The 22,865-nt window shown below is 36.2% G+C and overlaps 1 protein-coding gene across 1 annotated transcript in view; it reads right to left on the bottom strand.

The window, feature by feature from the left end:
• Positions 1-14,055, bottom strand: part of LOC113066942 (protein FAM19A5-like) — a 43,768-nt gene extending 29,713 nt beyond the window's left edge. The window contains exon 1 of the mRNA XM_026239082.1: positions 13,563-14,055. Within this exon, the coding sequence (XP_026094867.1) occupies positions 13,563-13,668 (106 nt within the window). The 5' untranslated portion in view covers positions 13,669-14,055. The remainder of the gene's footprint in view (positions 1-13,562) is intronic.
• Positions 14,056-22,865: the final 8,810 nt, after the last annotated feature.

The following is a 22,865-nucleotide window of genomic DNA, read 5'->3' as shown; positions in this document are numbered from 1 at the left end:
ATAACAGTGACAATCCCCTGGATCAACAATGTGGTTAGGTGCACACACAATCTAGATTAACTTCACACACACACACAGACACACACAGACATATATATATATATATATATATATATATATATATATATATATATATATATATATATATATATATATATATATATATATATATATATATATATAGATGTAGATAGATATATAGATAGATCGATAGACAGACAGACAGATAGATAGACACAATATATATTTATGCATCTAATTTAATGCTTCATATACATTCCAGTAGGGAGACTTGCTTTCTCATACTGATTAGTTTTAATTTTTTAAGTTTTTTTCTAGAACTTCTCTAAAAAGTCTTCTTCATTCAGTGATGAGTAGCTATTTGCTTTGTCTCTTGGTGATATAATTAATAATGATCTCTTTTAATGCATATATTCAGATTTAAAAGTAATCCATTTTCTTTGCCGTTAATGTCACGTTTCATATTATTCCCAAGTACAGCTGTCCACACATGACATCCCATCACATTCTCATATTGTTCTCACGTACTCCGAGCTTGAGTAGAAGAATGGCAATCAATCAGCGGGGACCCAATTAAATATGTTCAGATACTGCACCACTGCAAAGTCAAGCTGCTACTGAAATATCCTGCCCTATAATAACATGTTCCCCCTGTGTTGCCAATATATCTCCTACAGATCTCTTTTTTCTCCCGCTCTATCTCTCAATTTCCATTTTGTCTAAGGGGAATATCTATATTTGACTCTGCAGTGTTTGTTGGAAGTACTGTATGAAAATATGTGGCGGGACAATAGTCGCAGTCCCAATTTATTAAGTCTGCTTTCATGTATTTATTTTTTACATTTGTTTTCCATAGTAATTGCAACGTCTCAGAGGAGACACTGGAAAGTGATATTGGTGTGATATATATATATATATATATATATATATATATATATATATATATATATATATATATATATATATAAGCAATATGAGCCAGTACCTTATTTTGTTTTCTATTTTTGGAGGATGAAAGGTAAATTTATTTGCACCAAGCTAATTCCAGCTTGACAGCAACCCACAGAAACCAAATGAGTATAAATACTTATTTTCATAAGTATTTAGCAGCAGCTATTATGGTAAAAATAAACAATGTGATTTAAACAGTAACTAAAATTCCACATTAAACTCAAACTGAACTGAGAAACTAAACATTTCATTTCAAGACTTAATCTCTCAGATCAATGCAGGGACGAGCCACTGTTTGCCCTTTTTTTTAATCTAAATCCCTTTCTTTGACTTGGAATCAAAAATCCATTTATTCAGAGAACTTCTAAAACAAATTACAAGAAGAACATCAGCTACAAACTTTGGATTTGAAATGGGAAAGGTTTCTTACTAAACAATTATCTCATGCTAATGAGAGCATTGGATACCAGACGAATTAAAGGGATACTTCACCCAAATTCTAAATTCTGTCATCATTTACTGAGCTTTATGTTATTCAAAACCTATTATTCTTCTAAATAAACAAATATAAATATATATATATATATATATATATATATATATATATATATATATATATATATATATATTAGGGGTGTAACGATACGCATATTCGTATTGAACCGTTCGGTACGAGGCTTTCGGTTCGCTACGCGGTACGCATTATGTACCGAACGGTTCGTTGAACTAAGTAATTATATTTGGAACATAAATAAAAAATTGTGAAATATAATGATATGCGTTAAACAAGGTAGCCCAATAACCCAAAACCACATAACAGGCAACGCCCCTGACACCCCCGAAGAAGAAAAAAAACACCAACTTATATGTTTATGTTAGGCCAATCAGTCAGGCGCTCGCTCACTCAGTACGCGCTGAAGCCTCGTTGGAAAAGGGCCAATGCGTTTAACAGACCAGAAATAGAAGATTCCCTGAGCAGTACGATACAATTAACAGGCCTGCACATTATTAGATAAAAGAACTGTTATAAATAGAACGTATGCACGGGCAGTTTTGAAAACTTCACCTACTTTGCTCTTGGCATAGTGCAGTGCAACTCGCGTTGTATCTGAAGGGCAACGCTGAGCCCAGGGTCCAGCGCATACTGCCTCCTGTCTGAAAGACCCTTTAGCCATTTTGCAACGAGCATTCAGCGCGTACTGAGTGAGCGAGCGCCTTACTCTGTAGTGGAAAACGCAGGTATTAAGAACATGCTTAATGTAATTGAGCCCCGTTACAATATTCCTTCACGAGCCCATTTCAGCCAGACCGTAATTCCTGCTTTGTTCCAAAAAACATAAGCCCTATAGAGAATCAATTGAGTAAAAACACACTCAATATAAAGAGTTATAGAGTTCCATATAAAAAGTTACATCTTTGTATTTGTTTATAACTACTACAACAAAATTACAATAACATTTTCCTTTTTTTTTTTTTTTTTTTATAAGGAGCTGTTTTTGTTTTATGAATCGCAAAGTCAATGAATCGTATTGAACCGAACCGTGAATTTTGTGAACCGTTACACCCCTAATATATATATTTATATATATGTGTATATATATATATATATATATATACATATATATATATATATATATATATATATATATATATATATATATATATATATATATATATATATATATATATATATAGAATAATGTTGAAAACCAAGCAGTTTCGGTTCCCATTGGCTTCCGATGTATTTTTGTCTATGGGAACTGAAACCGTTTAACATTCCTCAAAATATTTTCTTCTGTGTTCCACAAGTTCATGAAAGTTTGGAAAGACATGAAGGGCATTAGGGGATTTGGTGGACAGCCCCTTTAATGAGAGTCTGTTAAGCTCCAAAACGACAAAAAGGCATTATAAAAGTTGTCGTTACTACTTTTTGGTGCTATATTGCACATCATTTGAAGTCTTATGATAGATTTATGTGAAAACAGACCCAAATCTTTACTGATAATCTGCCTGTGCAGTTAACCATTGCGACAGTTTGGGTGCAAAAGAGTTTGAATGAAATTCAGGATATATATATATATTTTTTTTTTTAACATGTGCTAATGTGCATTACAGGCAGGATAAAAATAAAGTGGTGAAAAAAAAACATGTTAAGGATTCTTGACTCACACCATCTTCCTGTCAGAGAGCCAAGGGCGCTTTAACCTGCACCATAATGTTATTCAGCATTTCTGTCACCGTTATCACTGCAACACTCTGGGGGAGCAAAGCGCAGACCACCGCTTGACTTCTGAATGTCCCTAATGCACAGTTTTCACTCCACAATCCATCTGACAACACGGCGGGTCTCCTTATAATCAATATCTTTGTCATTGTCAGAATTAGTCACAGGGCTTTAATCCTGCACCTTGATGAATCTGTGAAAATGAAAGTCTAGCAAATCACATCAAGTGAGCAAAGCAATGAGGAATGTGGAAAAGTCATTGATTTTTCTGCAAAATACTCTAATTTAAAGGAAGAATTAAGCCAAAACGGCAAATCCTGTCATTATTTACTCACCTTCATTTCGTTCCAAACATTTCTGACTTTATTTACTCCATGTAACAAAGAAGTAGATATATCTTATTTAAAAATATATATAATTTTTTGTTGCACAAAAGTTATTAAGTTAAAGTGATGTTCATTCTCTAGTGTGACATTTAAGCATTTAAGAACAAACTTAACAAGCAAACAAAATGCATTTTGGGAAAAGCCAACCTGATCTTAAAAGAAATCATAACTATTTCACAATTTGGCAATTGACCCTTCACCAACAATTTGATTGACAGGTGATCTGACCAATTATGACGCTGAATCTTTCCATTTTGTCCAACAAATTACCAGACAGGAGAGTTGATTGATGTCGGTGGACTTGAACTTAAGGCGAGACACTGCAGGTGAATAGGGGAAAAAAAATAACTAATAGTTATCACCTTACTTACCCAGTTGATTGATTACATTGATTATTGCAAACATTTTTTGTATTACAAGTTTTCAAAAATGTTATGTTTAAATATGCAAATGAGGCATTCTTTAATGAAATATGTGCTAATTTGCATACATTTCTAGTACAAAAATCTGAAAACTAGATGAAGTCAGTTTCAAATTTTTTGTTTAATTTTTTTGACATATTAGAGTCAAATGTTTTTACAGAGGGAATTCTGGTTATCTTTTTTTGTCACTCCATAATTCAGAAAATACTTTGAACAGCCAGAAAACAATATATTTTCACAATTTTGGGGGGAATAAAATGTTGTATATAATCAAGGAAAATATATATGAACAAATCCCTCTGTAAAAATCTTCAGAATACAGACAGGAATAAAAATGTCAAGTTTGGTGTGTGTACGTGCTACTGAAGTGGAGATTTATGGCTCAGTGTTGAAGAAAAAACTCATTTTGAGAAAACGGCCTTTAAAAATATGTATTGTAATTGAAATCTATTGACACAAACAGATAAAGTGCTATAAAAGAAACACTTAACAGTGTCTTTTGGATGTTTTCCTTCCACTAGTTTGAAAAAGCGCTTTATGAAAAACCAAAAAGCCCAAAATCTCAAAATTGACAGGTGCTTGAAAAAACATTGTTTTTACCTGCAGTGTCTCGCCTTAAAAAATGATGTGTATTGACGTATTTCCATGGTTGAAATGAGATACCTTATGATGTTCATTCATGTTTATTTTGTGCTGTAACTAGAGAAAGAGATGATCGATTGAACTGATGCTGCTTGAACTGAGATGCTACACTGATCTGTCACAACACATTAAAGAGCCACAAAACGGTATTTATTTATTTTTTTTTTTTTTTTATTTTTTTTAAAGATCACATTTGAAAGCTGAGACTTTGTTTCATACCAGAAATAACCTTCTGTGTCTTGTCTGTCTGTGTGTTGTCAGCTTCCTCTTTGCTTTGCAATGCATGTATTTTTCACTGCGTGAGAACATGATGTGTGGCGTCAGAGAGCAATGACTTTTCGGACGTAGCAACAGTAACCAAGGGGTGGGGGTCTTTGCAAAGGGTCAGTTTTGTATGAATATGATTAATACAAAAATGTTTCAGAGGAGAGACTGGAAAGTGATATTGGTGTGATATGAATATCACTTTCCAGTGTCTCCTCTGATACCTTTTTGTATGAATCAAATAATACATATTTATACAAAACTGACCCTTTGGAAAGACCCCAAGACCTTAGTTACTTTTTTGTTTTTGTCCCAGATTGACAGCAACCCACAGAAACCAAATGAGTATAAAAATGTATTTTCTTCAAATATTTAGCAACAGCTATTATGGTTAAAATAAACATTGTTCATATTTAAACGCTGGCGGGAAAAAAAACATTAAAAAACCTATGATTTTTAGGGGAAAGTAAGCATGATGTTCGACCCCCAAATAATGAATAAGATTATTTGAATTCTCAAAAATTCACAACCCGTTAAAAAAAAAAAAAATAGTTAAAAAAATTCCCATGAGATTGTGTTGGTAAAAGCACATAACAAATGCTTTGAACAGCTAAGATTTATCTTTATTGGGAAATTTGACCCAAACTACATTTTATAACTGAGTCAACTGGCTCACTGAAAGGATCAAATTAAAAAGAAGACTCATTCATGAATCAGACATTAGATTTATTTGTAATCATTAAAAATTTTAGATTTTTCAATAAATAATTACTTGAATCTCTGTTTGTCACACAAAGCCATTATATGACTTCGGAAAATCAGTAATATATTGCAGACTGTAACTCACTTTGACTTCTGTTGTGATACTTTTTATATTATGATAGTGAGTAAATACTGGCCAAATTTAATTTCTAAGAGATCTATAGTTTAAACATAAAACAAAAGCGCATTCCGATGAAAAGCAGGTTAAACAGATTTGATGCAGATGTGCAGATTTAATATTTTTTGCTCTGACAGGTGTTCGAGCTGCGAGATCATGGCTTCGGTCAAACCTTCATTCAAATTCAGCATAATTAGTCAAGACAGATTGTAGCCAAAAATAATAATAATAATAATACAAGAAAACTGAAGAGGAGAAGAAATTGACACACTTTAAGGAAATTCCACCCCCATCCAATGTCTAACTGCACAGCGCATCCTTATTACAGTTTATGTTGTGCAATCCAATTTGGATGAATCCCATTAAATGTGACATCCGCCTTCACAATATGCATTCCAGTAAATCTGCTGCATTTCAGCAATGTTTTTATTCCATTTAGAGATATGTTGATCCATATGGCATTCAAATTTCAGGCTCTTGTTAAGTTAAACTGGAACCATATATATTTAAAACTGCATTGTGGAGCTGTAACTGTATCCTTTGCTATGAGTGTGAGCAATGTGTTTGTGCTGTCAAAGGTAATCAGAACAGATTAAGCCTCACAGTCTCACTCCCAGACAGTCCGAAAGGAAAGCTGATGGTAGAGATCCCAATCAAAGAGAGGTGGGAAACTGTGACAAGTCCAGATACGTTGAGTGATAAGAAGGCAGCGGCTCTTCTTCTCCCACTTGCCGGCAAAGACTTTTGTAATCAATCTACGCAGACTAATTTGGGCCAGAGTTCAGTGTTTCTAAAGAAGGGTTGTGAGAAATGGACTGACAGGCCAGTGTAAGGCTGTGAAGTCATTGGTCTGCAGTGCAGTACATTTTCAGATATTTTCACATATTTCATATATACAAATTTCTGACACAATTATCAGAATTAATTTCAAATGAACACGCTCATACAAACTCTCAATTTGTAACGTCAGCTCTTTATTTCCTGTTTAGCCATCCTACTATACTTCTGCCTATTTATGAAAGCCTGTTTTACCCTTTTAGAATAAAACACTTTCTTAAATTACTTCACAGTCGTCTTCTACTTCAAGTTCTAAAGTCAAAAGGTACTACATGGCAGAAATGATCTCAAGTATAAAGTCAATATTTACTGACTGAAACAGCAGTGCCCTGGTCAGTTTAGAGGACAGGTGGATGATCTCTAAAAGGATGTTAAGGTGGAAAAACAGATCTTTTTCTCTAGTTCTGAAGGGTTTTCCATGCAGAGCAAGTATTGATTTGACAGAACTAACATTTTGCCCATTGACCGTGATGCACCATTGTAGCAAGTGTTTATGAAATGGATAGCATGTGTGAAATTAATTATTGACAGATTCAAATATGCCGTCCACAGCCGCATAAATGTGGATAGTAAGCAGTTTTTGACAAACACTGTGGATAAATCATTCAGACAAGGTGTAGTGACAAGCAACCAAGCGTAAAAAGGCTTTCGTGTGAATGATGCAGATTTAGATTATCAAGTTGTAATGCTGTATTTACTTGGCTTGTCAACACATAGATGACTTGTGTGACCACATTTCTAAAGTGATACATCATTCAGCACAGTGCAGTGATTCAAAGGCAAAAGCTCAGTCGGATGATTCTATGAGCAATGACTGAAAAAGGGATTGCTTATTAAGATCTAATATCTTGTAAAGGATCAGTAAAATGAAATAGAGATTTGACTAAAATATTGTTTAGGCCAGAGATGTAATCACGAAAAGGCATTCCACTGAGGATAACTCCATTTTCTCAAACTGTTGGAAGCATTACCACCAAATTGAGAGAGAGGAGAAAAAAGTTAATGTGCTTGTAAAAGATGGACCACTTTATGAATTTTACTGCCCACAGGTCAGATGGGAATATATTCATTCTATATTCAGTGAAGAATTTATACCGGTTTCCAGTCGTTGCTATGCAAAGCACACAGGAAGATTTTCAAGGCAAATCATAAAGCATCTGCCCTTCGGTGCTGAAGATGGAGAAACAATTCTGAAAAGGTATGTGTGTGTCCTTTAATACTTCTCTCAGGACATGTCATTTTTTAATTATTGCTCTGTTTAAAGGTCAATGACATGATGCTCATTTTATCCAGATCTATTAATTTATTTAAAAATACTTGAAATTGTAATGACTTAATAATATATCTCTTCTATGATGGACATGTTTTTAATTTCTCAATTAAATGAATAGAATGGAATTCTGGAAAAGAAAACATAATTAATCAGTGTAGTATAACATGATCATGTTTCAGATATTTCTAAATAATTTCTTTTCTTTTTTTCTGCAAAATTTGTTTTACTGCACATTAACATGTGAAAACTCAGAAGATGCAGGGGGAACAAAACAAGACAGGAAATGATGTCATATACAGTAGGGGACCCTTGTGTGTCAAGATCAATAGATGTCTTGAAAAACATAGAATTTGACCTTTTTATGTTAATTCAGTTGTGAGGCGTGACGCCCCCAAACCGTAATACTTCTATTTCTATTTAAAAGAGTCAATTAAAGAATGTCAGGAACTTCCAGAACAACTTCCAAGTGTTTTCATTTACACCTCGTTCTTTTAGATTATGAATGTAAACTTACAGTATATCATCGCAAATACAAGTATGAAATGTAGGGTAACAATACTGACCTGAGGTTAAAGCCGATTATAAACAAACAGGTCAATACCAACAAATACTCATAAAGAAAGAGGGGTGGGGGTAAACAAAATTGATGAACAAAATGACCTTGGTGTCAGCCAGACACTTTGCATATGACAATTTGTTTTTCAAGACCAGAGAAAGCATTCCGCAAGAGCGATTCTTGAAAGCTTTTCTTAAATTATTTGAGCCACAAAGAGATTCTGCAACAAGCAAAGGCATCAGCTGCTTTACATTATTCAAGACTTACACAATGGCACTCCTGGCACGTCTCCTGCTTTCAAATTGAACTTGATTTAGTTAAGCTGGGTGAGCTGGAATCTGTGGATAGAGTGGTCTGCCAGACGGCAGGGAGGAGAGTCACTAACAGACGCTGCGGTCTACATGTGGCACGAAACGCCGGTGACCTTCTGTCCGAAAATATAACAGTGCTTTTATTCTGAAACTATTATATTTGCAGATGATGAACCGTATCTTGCTGTAAGTTTTAAAGGGTGAACGTTGGGAATGAGAGAGATTCTTTTCGATACGTCCACGAAAAAAACTAATATAACACATATTAATAGGATTTGGCCAGGACTATATAGTGCCAATACAATCTAACATTTATTGCTCCTGAGAAAAAGAGCAGAAGCAAGAAACCAAGGTTTCAGTGATAGAGTAGCAGAGAGATTTTGTTTCCAAAGACGGCCAATGAAGCTTAACAAAGCCATGTTTCAGAATGTATGAATGTATCAGCTGGAATTACACTGCTCCAGTTGAATAAATATCTTCAGGGTTTCTCTTCCCCTGTGTCCGTTGAATGAGCTCTTGTAAACACACTCACTCTCTCTCTCTATTTCCGTCTCTTTCTTGCTCTCTCATTTTCTCAACCTCAGTAGGTTTTGCAAACAAACGATTGATCTATCGCATGCTTGTGTGGAAGTGTAGAAGGGATCTCAATGTCAGAGCATTGTTCGAACGGAGGAAAAGAACGACACCATAAACCACATTAATTGAGCCACTTCATTATCCACCGGCTTTATTAAAATAGCAGCTCATTTAGCTGTTGCATGCCAGATTTTTCATATTTCTTTCCTGGCGCTGCTATAAAACTTGTTTATTTTCCCAAAGTAGTGTATTTCCTCGGCTACGAACCACTGGACCAAATCAATTCTTCCATCTATTTTTGTTTGATTGTCTGTTTCCTATTTTTTTTCTGTTCCCCCCTTTTTTTTTATCTCAGAAGGTGCTTCCTTTACAAGAAAAAAAGGCTTGTCTTGCCCCCACAGTACAGTAGCACTGTACTGTACTGTATCGGGCGATTAGTATTTTGCAAACTAAAAACTTCTTTGTCAAGCCCTGTAAGTTTGAAATTTTTCTCAAGGCATACTTTAGTGCTCTTTCATCTTCAAAGTGACTAGATTTGTTTATATGTGTGTGTGTGTGTGTGTGTGTGTGTGTGTGTGTGTGTGTGTGTGTGTGTTCATTTATGTTTCTAAGTACACACTGTTCTTTCTACGACTATGCCAGTTTTCCTCCTGTTTTAGCCTAATGTTCACTACTGAGTTTTCAGTAGTGACATCTGTACCTTTGTTTTGAAAACATGCAATAAGTAATACTTTTTGCAATGAGTAAAAGAATCATGTCAAAAATCTACATCGCTGTTTTTTAATGTTGCTTTGTGTCTGCACCCTGCTGTGCAACTAAGGGGTTTTAATAATTGAATTGTTCAACTGTTCATTCAGTATTAGCTTAGTGATTCTATTATTCTAGCCTATGATTTGAATTAAAAAATATTTATTTTTGCCAAAGCTTTTATCCAAATTAAATGATCAGTTCATGCATTCCTTGGGAATCATTTGAATAAATGATTTTAAGACTTATTCATAAAGACATTTGTTTAATTTCTGAATTAACACATTTTTATTTAACAAATCGACTGACTGAGTGATTCAGTGATTCATTCAAAACATTCCTGAATGAATCAGTGAATGAATGAGTCAGTGTTTCTGAACAAACTGATTGACTTAAAGTGCCCTCTCATGCAGTGTGTAATGTGCTGTAAAATAGCTGTATGTGAATGTAAACAATCTCCAAAGTTGTAAAGCCGAAAGTGCATCATAAGGAAAGATTAGGCTGCAAAGAATTAGTTGTTAAAATTCACAACAAGGCAACCCTAATCCTCTTTTCAGCTGTTCCGACACAGGCTGTCCACGGTAGACCAAACACAACAGACCATCAGACCAATAAGAGTTGCAAAAAATGGGTTGCAGAAAGGATGGGTTTAGTGAGACCTGAGTCCTTAGACCTAGATCTTACTGCTTCGAACAAATCGTTCGAGAATCATTTGAAAATAAGGTGATATTAAATGCATATTTTGAGAAAGCAAAACAGTTTTTTGATCTTGCATGCATGTAAACCTATTATAGGAGACCCCCAAAAACAATATTAGGAACCTTAAAATTTGCATAATAGGGGCACTTTAATGATTCAATAACTCACTCACGACATTCCTAATATAATTTTTTTTTTTTAAACAAATCGGTTGGGTGAATCATTCAGTGCCTCACTAAAAGACAGCTACTTGTTTGTTTATGAATAAATCAGTTTTTGTATAAATTGGTTAAATGAAAGATTCAATGAGTTTGATCACTGATAAAGACAGATATAACCTACAGAATTAATCATGCACCAATTAAGATTCTGTCTTGAATGCTTTATTTAATCACAACTGAAACATCCCTGAGACAATCAAATTTAAGTATGAACAAAAAATAACTGTTACATATGTTTTCCAGTTGTATTTTGTGTTTATATTTAAATGTAAGATTGTTATAGCTTCAAAGACTATAGAAACCCAAGAAATGTCAAAAATGCAACGCTCAGTATGACTGCTCTATAGAACGAAGCCCCGCCCTCTGAGTAAAAGAGCCAATCACTAATCTGTAAAGTCATCAGCTGCCGTTAGAAGTCCTGGTTGCTAAAGAAACACTCAGCATTCTGAGAAATGCGCTCAGGACTCCACCTGCGCAGAGGCTTATCTAGCCTGAAAATAGGCTTTTTTTACGCAATTTGAGCAAAATAAATAATTTTTGTGAGATAGTTCTTTTCATTGGTCAGATTTCATTGGTGATTTCAAATATGAAATTTAATCTTAAACTTGGCGAACAGTTTTGAAGAATTTGATGTTTCCCAGTTCAAAGAGATAAGACCTGCTCTTCCATGCCCGAGAGGCGTTTCAAAGATGGCCGCCAGGTGACATGATTTGTCTTAAAGGGACTTAAGATTGTAGTGTACCTAACTAGTTCCCTTTTTAAAGCTAGTTTTCATTAAGTAACTCTCCCAACAGTGCTCTTGTTCTTATTTTAAAGTTTATATAATACAAATGGGAGCAATGAGTGTTTGTTATTTTGCAAATCTTTCTAAATAACCATTGAGAAGAGTTCCTGGATGATCTGCCTCAGTGTTCACTTGGGGAAAGCTAAAGTAATAGAAATCCAAAGTTAGCATTATGGCTTTCAAACTGTTCAGCTACTTAGGGAGTCCCTTGTACCCTTTGCATCTGAAAAGCCATTTAATGAATCCCATCCATGCTCTTAAAACGTTGAAGAAGCAGCACGTCAGAGGGATCCAGTGTCTCATAAGCACTTTAGAGGGGATGGTTCTTAGAAATTCTGTATTTTTTAGCTTTGAAGGGAAGTTTAGATGAATGCTGGGGTTCTTAATGCCACCTTATCACATAAATAATAAAGCATGTGCCTGCACAGCGTGATTAATGTATAGAAATACAAACAATAAATAGCTGCTTTCATGTATTCTGCATAATGAGCCTGTAGGTCAAGAGCCACTCGTACCCCGCTGGTCATCACAGCCACTAAATAACTTGATTTTCAAAAGCCAGAGAACAGTATAGACGGATTTAAAGAGTGCGGCATGTCAGCTCTAATTACAACTCCTTAAAGTCCCATTATTTTGTATTCTGATTCAACACACCACAATATACTGCAAATTTCTGGATGACTAATTTGTGGTCAGTACCATGCAGAGAAATGGTTGATTCAACTGGTTTGAGCATTACAACTGCTGGTTAGAAAACAGATTTTGGGTTGTTGTTGTTTAAAATATTATTTGTATGCACTGAACAGATGGCCTGTCTCAAGCTTATTTTGAGTTATGGACTTGATTGCTATTGCATTCTAGCTTTTAAGAAATAAAAGCACAAAAAAAAAGATGGAAAAAGATTCTTGTTGCTCTTAATGAAATGATGTTGCTGTTTTAGGCCCCCATTAGAAGTCTTCAAATCTGTTGAGGGGTACAATGGTGTGTGTGAATGCTGTCCCTGCAGAGCAATCAATAACGATCTCCATTTACTGGCCTGTTTGAAAAAGAACTAAAGATTTTAATGTACTCAAGTCAATATGCAATGGTGACTCAGACAAGAATACAGCCCTTCTGAAAGCCACAATGAGCTCCGGGTGTCTGGTCCAGAAATGCTACATCCCCTAATAAAACTGATTAAGGGGTCTTGCCCATTTGCTGAAAGGCCACTGGGGAGGAAGTGTCTGTTTTTTTGCTGTGTCCTCTAACTAAATGCAATGCTATAGATTCAATCGATAGGACAACGCAGCGCTAATGAAGACTCAGGCAGTGGGACAGCCACAGTACAGCGGGGCTTGACTCCTGAGTCCCCAAACCCCAGACCAGTAATCTAGTCACATAGAGCGGCTGAACCTGATTAGGTTACATGAATATCTCTCTATCTCTGTCTAATTTGTCTTATAGCATTGAAAACAAGGGGAATTAATGTATATCGATTCATAAGAATAAGAAAACGGGAAATAATTAAATAATGTCCAAAAATCAAACTATTGTTGGTAAAAGTGAGGGGATTAATGTCTAAAAACTATTTTTCCATCCATGCATCCTTCTATCTATCTATCTATCTATCTATCTATCTATCTTTGGGGGTGAAATGCTCAAACCTGTTTTCATATAGAAATCATCATATTGCAAACTCACTATTGCTGCTGAACTCACATCTACATTATTGCCGACGAGTTATGGGAACAAATGAAAGATTCGTAAGACAGAAGAGCCGTGTACTCACCACAGTAGAGGATCAGCAGAGCACTCAGCAGCAGCACAAGCCAGAAAGTTGAGGACATCGTCAGCCACGCATCCCACTGTCGACTCTTCCTAAAGGGCGAAGCCATCCAAGTCGGTCTCAATTCTCCAGTCAAATTAGCCTCCAATCAGGCTCGTGTAGCCAGCAGCAATTCACGCTTCGGCGTTCGTCTCAAAGTTGCCATACAGGGAGAAACTGCGCGAATGTATCCGTGAGAAGCACTGTGATGAGACAGCAAATTAAGAAGATCCTTTGTAACTGAGATCTGCGATCTGTTAGAGACACGATGAAAATATAAATACAAGGTGAATAGGCTACATCATGTCTCACAGAGCTACTAAACGTAACAAGAGAAAGGTTCGGTTTAAACAAATAGACTGCGACGTTTACAAGTTGTGTAACTTGAAAAAGAAAGATCTGAAATCTGAGCTGAAGAGAAGCAGTGCTGCTGCTGTATCAGCTGGCGTCTACTGAAAAGTGTTGATAACTGAATGGGTTTTGGATTCTGAAAGGTGAGAGAATCGATTGTTGTGCGTATTTTTCCTATAGCGAAGTCAAATCGTGCCTCTCTGATAGGAAGAATGTTTGTAATAAGCGTATCTAGCTGTAAAAGCTATACATGTGCCAGTGAAGGGATTTTGTTTGTCTAGAAAATAATCACATACAATTTTAGCCTACATGTAAAAAACTTAATATTTATTTTAAAAAATAAATACAAAAATGTAATTTACAAATAATAATGCAGGTAAGTAAATTTATATCAAAGTCACTTTGGTGTCATGCCACAAAAAAGCATGGAGAGGCTATCATATTTATTAAAAGGCATGTTCAAGTCAATTGAGTAATTGAGGGGGGTTTACATTTGATTCATTTATTTCATTTTTATTAAAATGAAAATTTTTTTAGAGGTGTGTATCCAAACTTATTGAAAAATAAAGTTTTTTTTAATTATTTACTTTATTATTTTCCCCGTGATAAGCCTGTGAATTCACCTCAAGCTGTGGACACCAACATAATATCCAAGCAGAGACCAGAGGAAATGAAAACCTGTTTGATTTAGCACTTAGGAAAAGTGTTGTTCATAAATTATATTTAGCTCCTTCAGAACATGACTAGTCTCAAATTAGTGCATTCAAGTCCTCCTGGGAAGTTTGTATTTATGAGTAGAGAAGCTATATGATTTTAGGTACATTAATGTCACTTGGTCTGAACAAGATGGCGATATTCCAATTCTACAATTAAAAAACAAGATTTTTAATTCTACTTTTAATTATGTATTTTAAACCATGTGCATCAGTAGTGTTTTTATGTTTTTAATTATTCAAGGTTTTGTAAAATAAATTATTTTATATATTCTATTGTATTTGTACAATACTATGTTATTTTGAACATGCAACTTTGTAAATTAAATAAAAAAAATAATAATTTCCTAATTCAACATTTTTACATTCAGCTACAGACACTGTGGCTGGTTTTCTTTTGACAAGCTCCCAACTTAGAAACTCTTGGCTTAAGGTATAGTTCACCCAAAAATAAAGATTTTCTGAAAATTTACTGATCCTCAGCATTAAGCCTATACATCACTTGCAGTGAATGGGTGCCGTCAGAATGAAAGTTCAAACAGCTGATAAAAAACATTCCAATAATCCACAAGTAATCCACACCACTCCAGTCCATCAATTCAATTATTGTGAAGTAAAAAGCTGCGCGTTTCCAAAGAAACAAGTCCTTCATTAGGGCATTTAACCTTAAATTTTAAACTCCTATCCAAAATGTGAGTCCATAATCTATAATAACGCTTCCAGTGAAAAAGTAAATCCCTGTTGTCCTCTCACATCAAAATCCACCAATATTTTTGTTTAGAACTGTTTCGGACTGTTTTCACGTGTAAATGGGGCTTGATCTGTGCATATTTCTCTCCTGATTCAGACTAGATTACTTTTTCACTGGAGAAAGCAATATTATAGAGAACTCATATTTTAGCTGCAGAAGATCCATTGGTGAGCAAGTGTTGTGATGCTAAATTTTTCTCCAAATCTTATCTGATGAAGAAAAAAACTCATCTACATTTTGGATTCTGAGTTACATTTTTCAGCAAATGTTTCATTTTGGGTGAGCAGCTCATTGAATGGATTTTCCACTGGTAATTACAACTTTGTGGTTGTGTTGATGTGCATTCATCTTGTAAATACGATCTTTCTGACATGACTTGAACACATCAAAATACACACTATGCAGGGTGGAAAGCATGCAATCTAATTAAGTCAGCCTTCAGCACTGGTTTCCTCATGGGAAAGCCTTGTTTTCCCACGTCATCCACGTGAGAGATGACGGTCTTTGATGGTTTTATTTATGACATGGTAAGTTTCGTTCTTTTGAAGGATCAATAGATCAAGTGTGTGGGTGGCTTCCTGGGGCAGTGAGTTGACGCCGGTGTCTGGCGCGTGTCTATTATTCATAGTCCTACTGCTTGGGTTGCTGGGCTGCTCAGATGATTGTGTACAATAGCAGACAGCCCTCGACCCACCTCTTTCAAAACCCCTTGGTGTCCACCCGTTGCCCCCGGCGGCCCCCCAGGGAAATCACAACTACTTCAAAGCGGCCTGAAGGAAAGGAGAAGAAATATTCCGTATTGTATAATTTTTCATTCCTTTTCATCACAACGTCCCAGCTCTCCGAGACCCCAGAAGAGCGGAGATTACTGACCTTCAAGTCCAACTTTCCTCTTCTCGTTGTTGAGAAACAGGCCGCCCATATTATAATAACATGATCCTGCTTCTCTTTTCACAGTTGGTATCTGTAATGTAGTGAGTGAGTCCAGACTCTTTTCTAACAGGCATGTATTTTCTTGTTTTACAGGTCATTAAAGTTTCACAAGTGACTACTCGGCTTGTTTTCATTCGGTACACGTATCAAAATTGTTTGTCAGAGTGCATGAGTGAGCTAAATGCGGCTTCACTGAGGACTGAGGATACAATATACTGCGTTTAGAGGAAGGGGCAAGGAGATGTCATGAGAGAAGAACATTACTCAGCCACATAAGAGGTAGGAACCGTCAAAGCAACGTGTCCCGCAAGAAGGATTGAGGATGCACAACACCGATCTGATAGGACCTGTGGGAGCAGTCAAGGTCCTTGTCACTCTGCTTATGAGACAGATTAACCATGAGCGACTTAGAGAGAGTATGTCTTCATACAGCTTGCCAAAATGGATCTAACATCTAACGTGATTATGCAACCAGTTATTATTGAAAGTTATGTCGTTATTATGGTTGTGTCGCTTGGACTTAATTGCAGTCGCGTCCCTTTCTCATTACTTGTTTTGAATTAAACGGAATTGTTTATTATCCTGAGACTGTTTGGAATGAAATAACAGGGAGTTATAATATCATTCCTGTATCTCCTGTTCATTATTTCTTCATAAAGTGCTTTGTTAAAAACCATTTATACTGACATAGCACGTCACATGGAAGATAGCATAGGCCTACATGATCTGACCCCCGAGGTTTTAAGACTGGGTCTTCTGCAGTTTAAGTGCTGTCTATTTGTAATGCAAAACGCATTCAGATAAAAACTTGGCTTGTTTATTTCCGCATTAAATAGAATCCTTGGAAGTAGCGCTAAAACATTTCCAAATGTTCCAATGTTAAATTAGTTTTGTCTTTCCAAGCTTAATGTGGATAGGAAACTGTAAGTAACTGTAGGTTGATTTTCCTCAAAAGTATAATTCCTTAAAAATACTGTGTCCTTATCAAACAGTGCTGTTTAAGCATTCTGTAATATAAATCTGAAATATAAATGTTTGTCCAAACAGTGGAAGTTGGGGTGAATGTTTAATAACCTGTTTAAGCTACATTTTGCAATTTAAATTTTGTCACAGGTATTAATGCATTAGTTTAAAACATGCTTTAAAAAACAAACACACAAACAGGAATTATTGTTTTATTCAGCAAGGATGTATTAATGTGATCAAATATGTCAGTAAAGACATTTATTATGTTACAAAAGGTTTCTATGTATTGAGTTATTTAAAAGTTATTAAAAACCTACTGTTCATCAAAGAATCCTAAAAACAAGTATCACGATTTCCACAAAAATATTAGGCAGCACATCTATTTTCAACATTTATAATAATAAGAAATGTCTCTTAGGTAAATCTTAAGGAAATCATCATATTTGAAGGATTTCTAAAAGATCATGTGACTCTAAAGACTGGAGTAATGATGCTGAAAATTCAGCTTTGCATCATAGGAATAAAAAAAAAATTAAAATTGTAATAATATTACACCATATCACTGTTTTTACTGTGTGTTTTATATATATATATATATATATATATATATATATATATATATATATATATATATATATATATATATATATATATATATATATGCAGTCTTGAGTTTGTTTGAAAACACAATCTTGTTGTAAGGGAAAAAAACAAGGGATTATTATGTAATGTGAATATTTGGCATAAACTGCCATTTTTTCTAAATATCCAAGAATCAAGACCAGTAGCCAAAGGCAAACCTTTTATTATAATAAGAAACATTTCATTACATTTTTCATTATTTTGGGATCTGAGTCCAGTCTTTCTGTTTTTCGGCTCAAATGGATGTTAATCAGGACTACCTGCTCTTAGATGTTATGCAGAGACTTTCTTGGTGTTTATGGAGTGAGATGGGGACAGGAAGCCTAACAAGATCTTCTCTGCAATGGTCAAATGACTCAGAAGAACTTTTCAGAGTCTAGGAAAGGCTCTTCTTCCTTCCTGCATGTCTTGAGCGGGCTGTCCTTGGTCTTTCTGTGGCCAGTCGTCAAGGGAGTTCTCTTTTGATGGTGGAAGAGACCACACACAATCTGATGCTGTCATCTGTAATTGGTTGCCCACCCAGAGGACCCTCCTAGCTGCTTTCTTCTTTATCTCTTCACTCTTATCAGTCCTTTTTTTTTCCTGGAGTGTCAGCAGGGCACTAGATGTGTGTTCATACAATTGGAGGGCACTGCGGCAGTGATCAACCTTGGTCTTTGTATTGCCAGGAACATTATTTTCTACTGAAATGTCTGAAGTAACCTTTGCACCTGAATAAGCTGTTAAATCAAGTGAGCTCTAGAAAAAAAATATAAGACAACAGTTGATCAAACAGTGTGACCAAATCAAAGATAAGCTTATTTGTTTGGGAAGGAGAAAGTGCAGAACTGGGAGGTGTCAGTGAGGCAGTATGTACTTCATAAATTGACTGAACTGCTGAGAAAGTTTGTTCCTTTAGCCATCGTTTTAATAGCATGTAAGGTCAAAGTCCTCATTGTGAATTGTCCCTCTGTTACAGTAAAAGCAAGCACAGGGCTGATTCGCTTTGATGGATTATAGTCATTTTAATAATAGAGCTAAATTTAGAGGTGGATAACATCAACGTGATTCCCATACGTACAGTCTATTGTGGTCTCAACAATTATATAACACGATTATCTGTCCCTCATGTCACTTTCTATTCTATTTCTCTCAAATATTGTTCACAAATATTGTGCACTTCTCCTTTGCTGAGATAATCCATCCACCTCACAGGTGTAAGTAAATCAAGATGCTGATAAGACAGCATGATTATTGCACAGGTGTGCCTTAGGCTGGCCACAATAAAAGGCCACTCTAAAAAGTAAAATGTTTTACTGCATTGGGCAGTCAGTATGTGGTGTGACCACCATTTGCCTCACGCAGTGCAACACATCTCCTTCACATAGAGTTGATCAGGTTGTTGATTGTGTCCTGTGGGATGTTGGTCTATTCCTCTTCAATGGCTGTGCAAAGTTGCTGGATATTGGCAGGAACTGGAACACACTGTCGTATACGCCGATCCAGAGCATCCCAAACATGCTCAATGGGTGACATGTCCAGTGAGTTTGCTGGCCATGCAAGAACTGGGATGTTTTCAGTTTCCAGGAATTGTGTACAGATCCTTGCAACATGGGGCCATGCATTATCATGCTGCAACATGAGGTACACCACAACAAGGGGCTCAGGATCACTTTATCCCAATAAAATGCACCTGTGTTCGTTGTCCATAACATACACCTGTCAATACCATAACCACACCACCACCATGGGCCACTTGATCCACAATGCTGACATCAGCAAACTGCTCACCTCCCGTATCGCCATACATGCTGTCTGCCATCTGCCCTGTACAGTAAAAAAAACAGGATTCATCCATGAAGAGAACACCTCTCCAAAGTGCCAGATGCCATCGAATGTGAGCATTTGCCCACTCAAGTCGGTTACAGTGATGAACTGCAGTCAAGTCGAGACCCGATGAGGCGACTAGCAATGCAGATGAGCTTCCCTGAGATGGTTTCTGACAGTTTGTGCAGAAATTCTTTGGTTATGCAAACCGATTGATGCAGCAGCTGTCCGGGTGGCTGGTCTCAGACGATCTTGGAGGTGAAGATGCTGGATGTGGAGGTCCTGGGCTGGTGTGGTTACACGTGGTCTGTGGTCGTGAGGCCGGTTGAATGTACTGCCAATGTACTTTCTCTGAAACGCCTTTAGAGACAGCTTATGGTAGAGAAAAGAACATTCAATTCATGGGCAACAGCTCTGCTTGACATTCCTGCAGTCAGCATGCCAATCGCATGCTCCCTCAAAACTTGCGACATATGTGGCATTGTGCTGTGTGAAAAAACTGCACATTTTAGAGTGGCCTTTTATTCTGGCCATCCTAAGGCACACCTGTGCAATAATCATGCTAATCAGCATCTTGATATACTTACACCTGTGAGGTGGATGGATTATCTCAGCAAAGGAGAAATGCTCACTAACACAGATTTAGACAGATTTGTGAACAATGTTTGATAGAAATAGGCCTTTTGTGTACAAAGAAAAAGTCTTTGAGTTCAACTCATGAAAAATGGGGGCAAAAACACAGAACACAGACACACAGACACAGAAGTCACTTTCAAACCAAGCAGCTCTATATTGGTCAATTTATCAAATCCACCTGAGCAACTTTAACCTGTTGCCCAATTTCTGATTGCGACTGAAATGACTGTCCTTCATCAGTGAAAATTTGCAAACATTTTTACGCAATCAGAAGCTTGCCTCCGCCACAGGATATTTTTTTTATTAAAGGTAGTTGTGGCTGAGTGAGTGCTTTCAAAATGGCTGTCCCGTGTGGGGTAAACGATTAATTGTTTTGGTTTATAAAACTTTTAAAATAAGGAACAAATTGCTTTCTGCATGCCTTTAAATCCTTTTCTTAATGAATAACGCCCCCTATTACATTATGACATTGTGTCATACATTTAGTATGATTGACAACAATTATTTCAGCAACTAGATCTGTTATCCATGTACTGTAAATAAGACAATATGCTATAAGCTCAATGGCCCAGACAAGAAAAAGAGCAGGCCAGAATGAAATGACGTAGAGTGACGAGAGCAGAAGATGAGCAGGAATCAGGAAATCACCAGGGAAACAGAGGTGACAGGGACTGTGAGAGAGGGAAAGGCTGTTTCTGCCTTGTTGCTCCAGAGATTCATTGCCCTCCTCATCAATCATGGAGGGCTGATGAAACTGTTCCTGCTCAGAGAGAGCCTCATGGCTCTCATGTGCAGAGTTGGCATAAATCCTGCTGGCAGGGAATAGAAGTGGATTATATTGTGCAAATTAATTGTTGCTTGAATTTGCCACTTTTTCTTCTTGCCCGCGGAGGGCTTGGAACATGAGCAGTTTTGTCTTATTCTCAAAGCAGTTTTGTTGTTGTTTTTTTGGGCAGGCACATCTCCTAGATTCTTACTTTCTCAAAGGGATCATGTCAAGAATTTCAATTTCAAAGGGAGAAGGTTGAGGATCAGCCTCGGAGAGCAATTTCCAGATGTAAGTGTTCCAAACAGCAGGTCAAAATAGACAAATCTTCATTATTTCAACCATAAGCCCATTCTGAATTCCCAGCAGGACATATAAATCCACACCTTCAGTGAAGAACAAACAAAGAGCACCGCCTTTGCTACCTGTAGATCACTCATTAATGTGTGCAGTCTATTTTTGGACCACTTCCCCTTTGTTTGATCAGGTCAGAGCTGTAGACAAGCATGGGAACGTCTCTTATTAGTGTTTGTACTCTTACCGTCAAGGTCAATGGTACTCCTGTGTCCCGGCCACTTTTGGGAAGGCCTTGCCAAAACTAATGAGAGCACCACCGGTCACAGAGAACAGCAACTACTTGGTTTAGACAATTATTGTCCATTGCCTGACCAAAAGGTGAATTTTTTATTTTAGTTTATTGTTGCACTTATTTGCTTGCATTTAGTTGTAGTTGTGGCTAGATGTGAAATGTATTTAATTATGAATTGTAAATAATTATAAATTATTTTTATTTTTATCTTTTTTTATGTTTATTGATTGGTATAAAAAAAAAACAGTATTTGTAACATGAATGTGCAAGGCTTCATTTGCTTCCAGTTATTTTTTGCTATGCAAAACAGCTTGTTTGCTGCTTGATATTTTCAAACTGGTAGGCTATGTTTAAATTTTAATTGTAAACACTAATGTTAAGTCTTGCACATTCACAGAAAATTACTTCTGCGTTGCAAAAGGTGGAAAAAGGGATTATAAAATAAAACATCTATTATATGATTTGGTTTGACCTTTTGAGTCTGACAATCAACATTTATAAAGGTTTAACAAATGACAATTTGTTGTTAAAAAATGTTAAAAATAAATAAAAAATAAAATAAATAATCCAACGCCTGCATATGCTAACCGTATGTTACGTTTTCCTTTGAAGGCAGATCGATGCTTCAATGGTAAATCAGAAAAAAAAGGAAAAGAGAAAAAAAATGCATTTATTCCCCCTTTTTCAACGTGTTGAGAAATTGTAATGCGTTAAATGCAACTAATACTCAGGAGCAGTGCAATACTGCCCTCTAGAGGATCTAGCACAGAAATTCATTTTGCAGTATTGGGCAGATGATCATGTCATTGTCAAATCTTTAATTACATTTCTAAATTCAATATGCGGGTGAGCATCTTCTTAGGGGAAAAAAAGCTTACACGGTCTAAAGAAAATTGGTCAACGTGTCGTCTTGGACTGCTCATTTGAACTTAAATACATAGTGAAGATGCTCGGGGATTAAGGGAAATCATAGAGTAGCTTATGAACATGGTAAATTCTGGTCCAATTTCGGGCAAACAGCGGCGATGCGTGCCAGCCGCACATCAAACCCAGATTGTTGAACACTCGTGTCCGAATAGTGGATGAATCTTTCGAGTTTGTTTTTAGTGAATCG

Source organism: Carassius auratus, chromosome 50 (assembly GCF_003368295.1).
Source record: "Carassius auratus strain Wakin chromosome 50, ASM336829v1, whole genome shotgun sequence".
Lineage (NCBI taxonomy): Eukaryota > Metazoa > Chordata > Actinopteri > Cypriniformes > Cyprinidae > Carassius > Carassius auratus.
The sequence above is the reverse complement of the archived record's forward strand: the minus strand, read 5'-3'. Positions and strand labels throughout refer to the sequence as shown.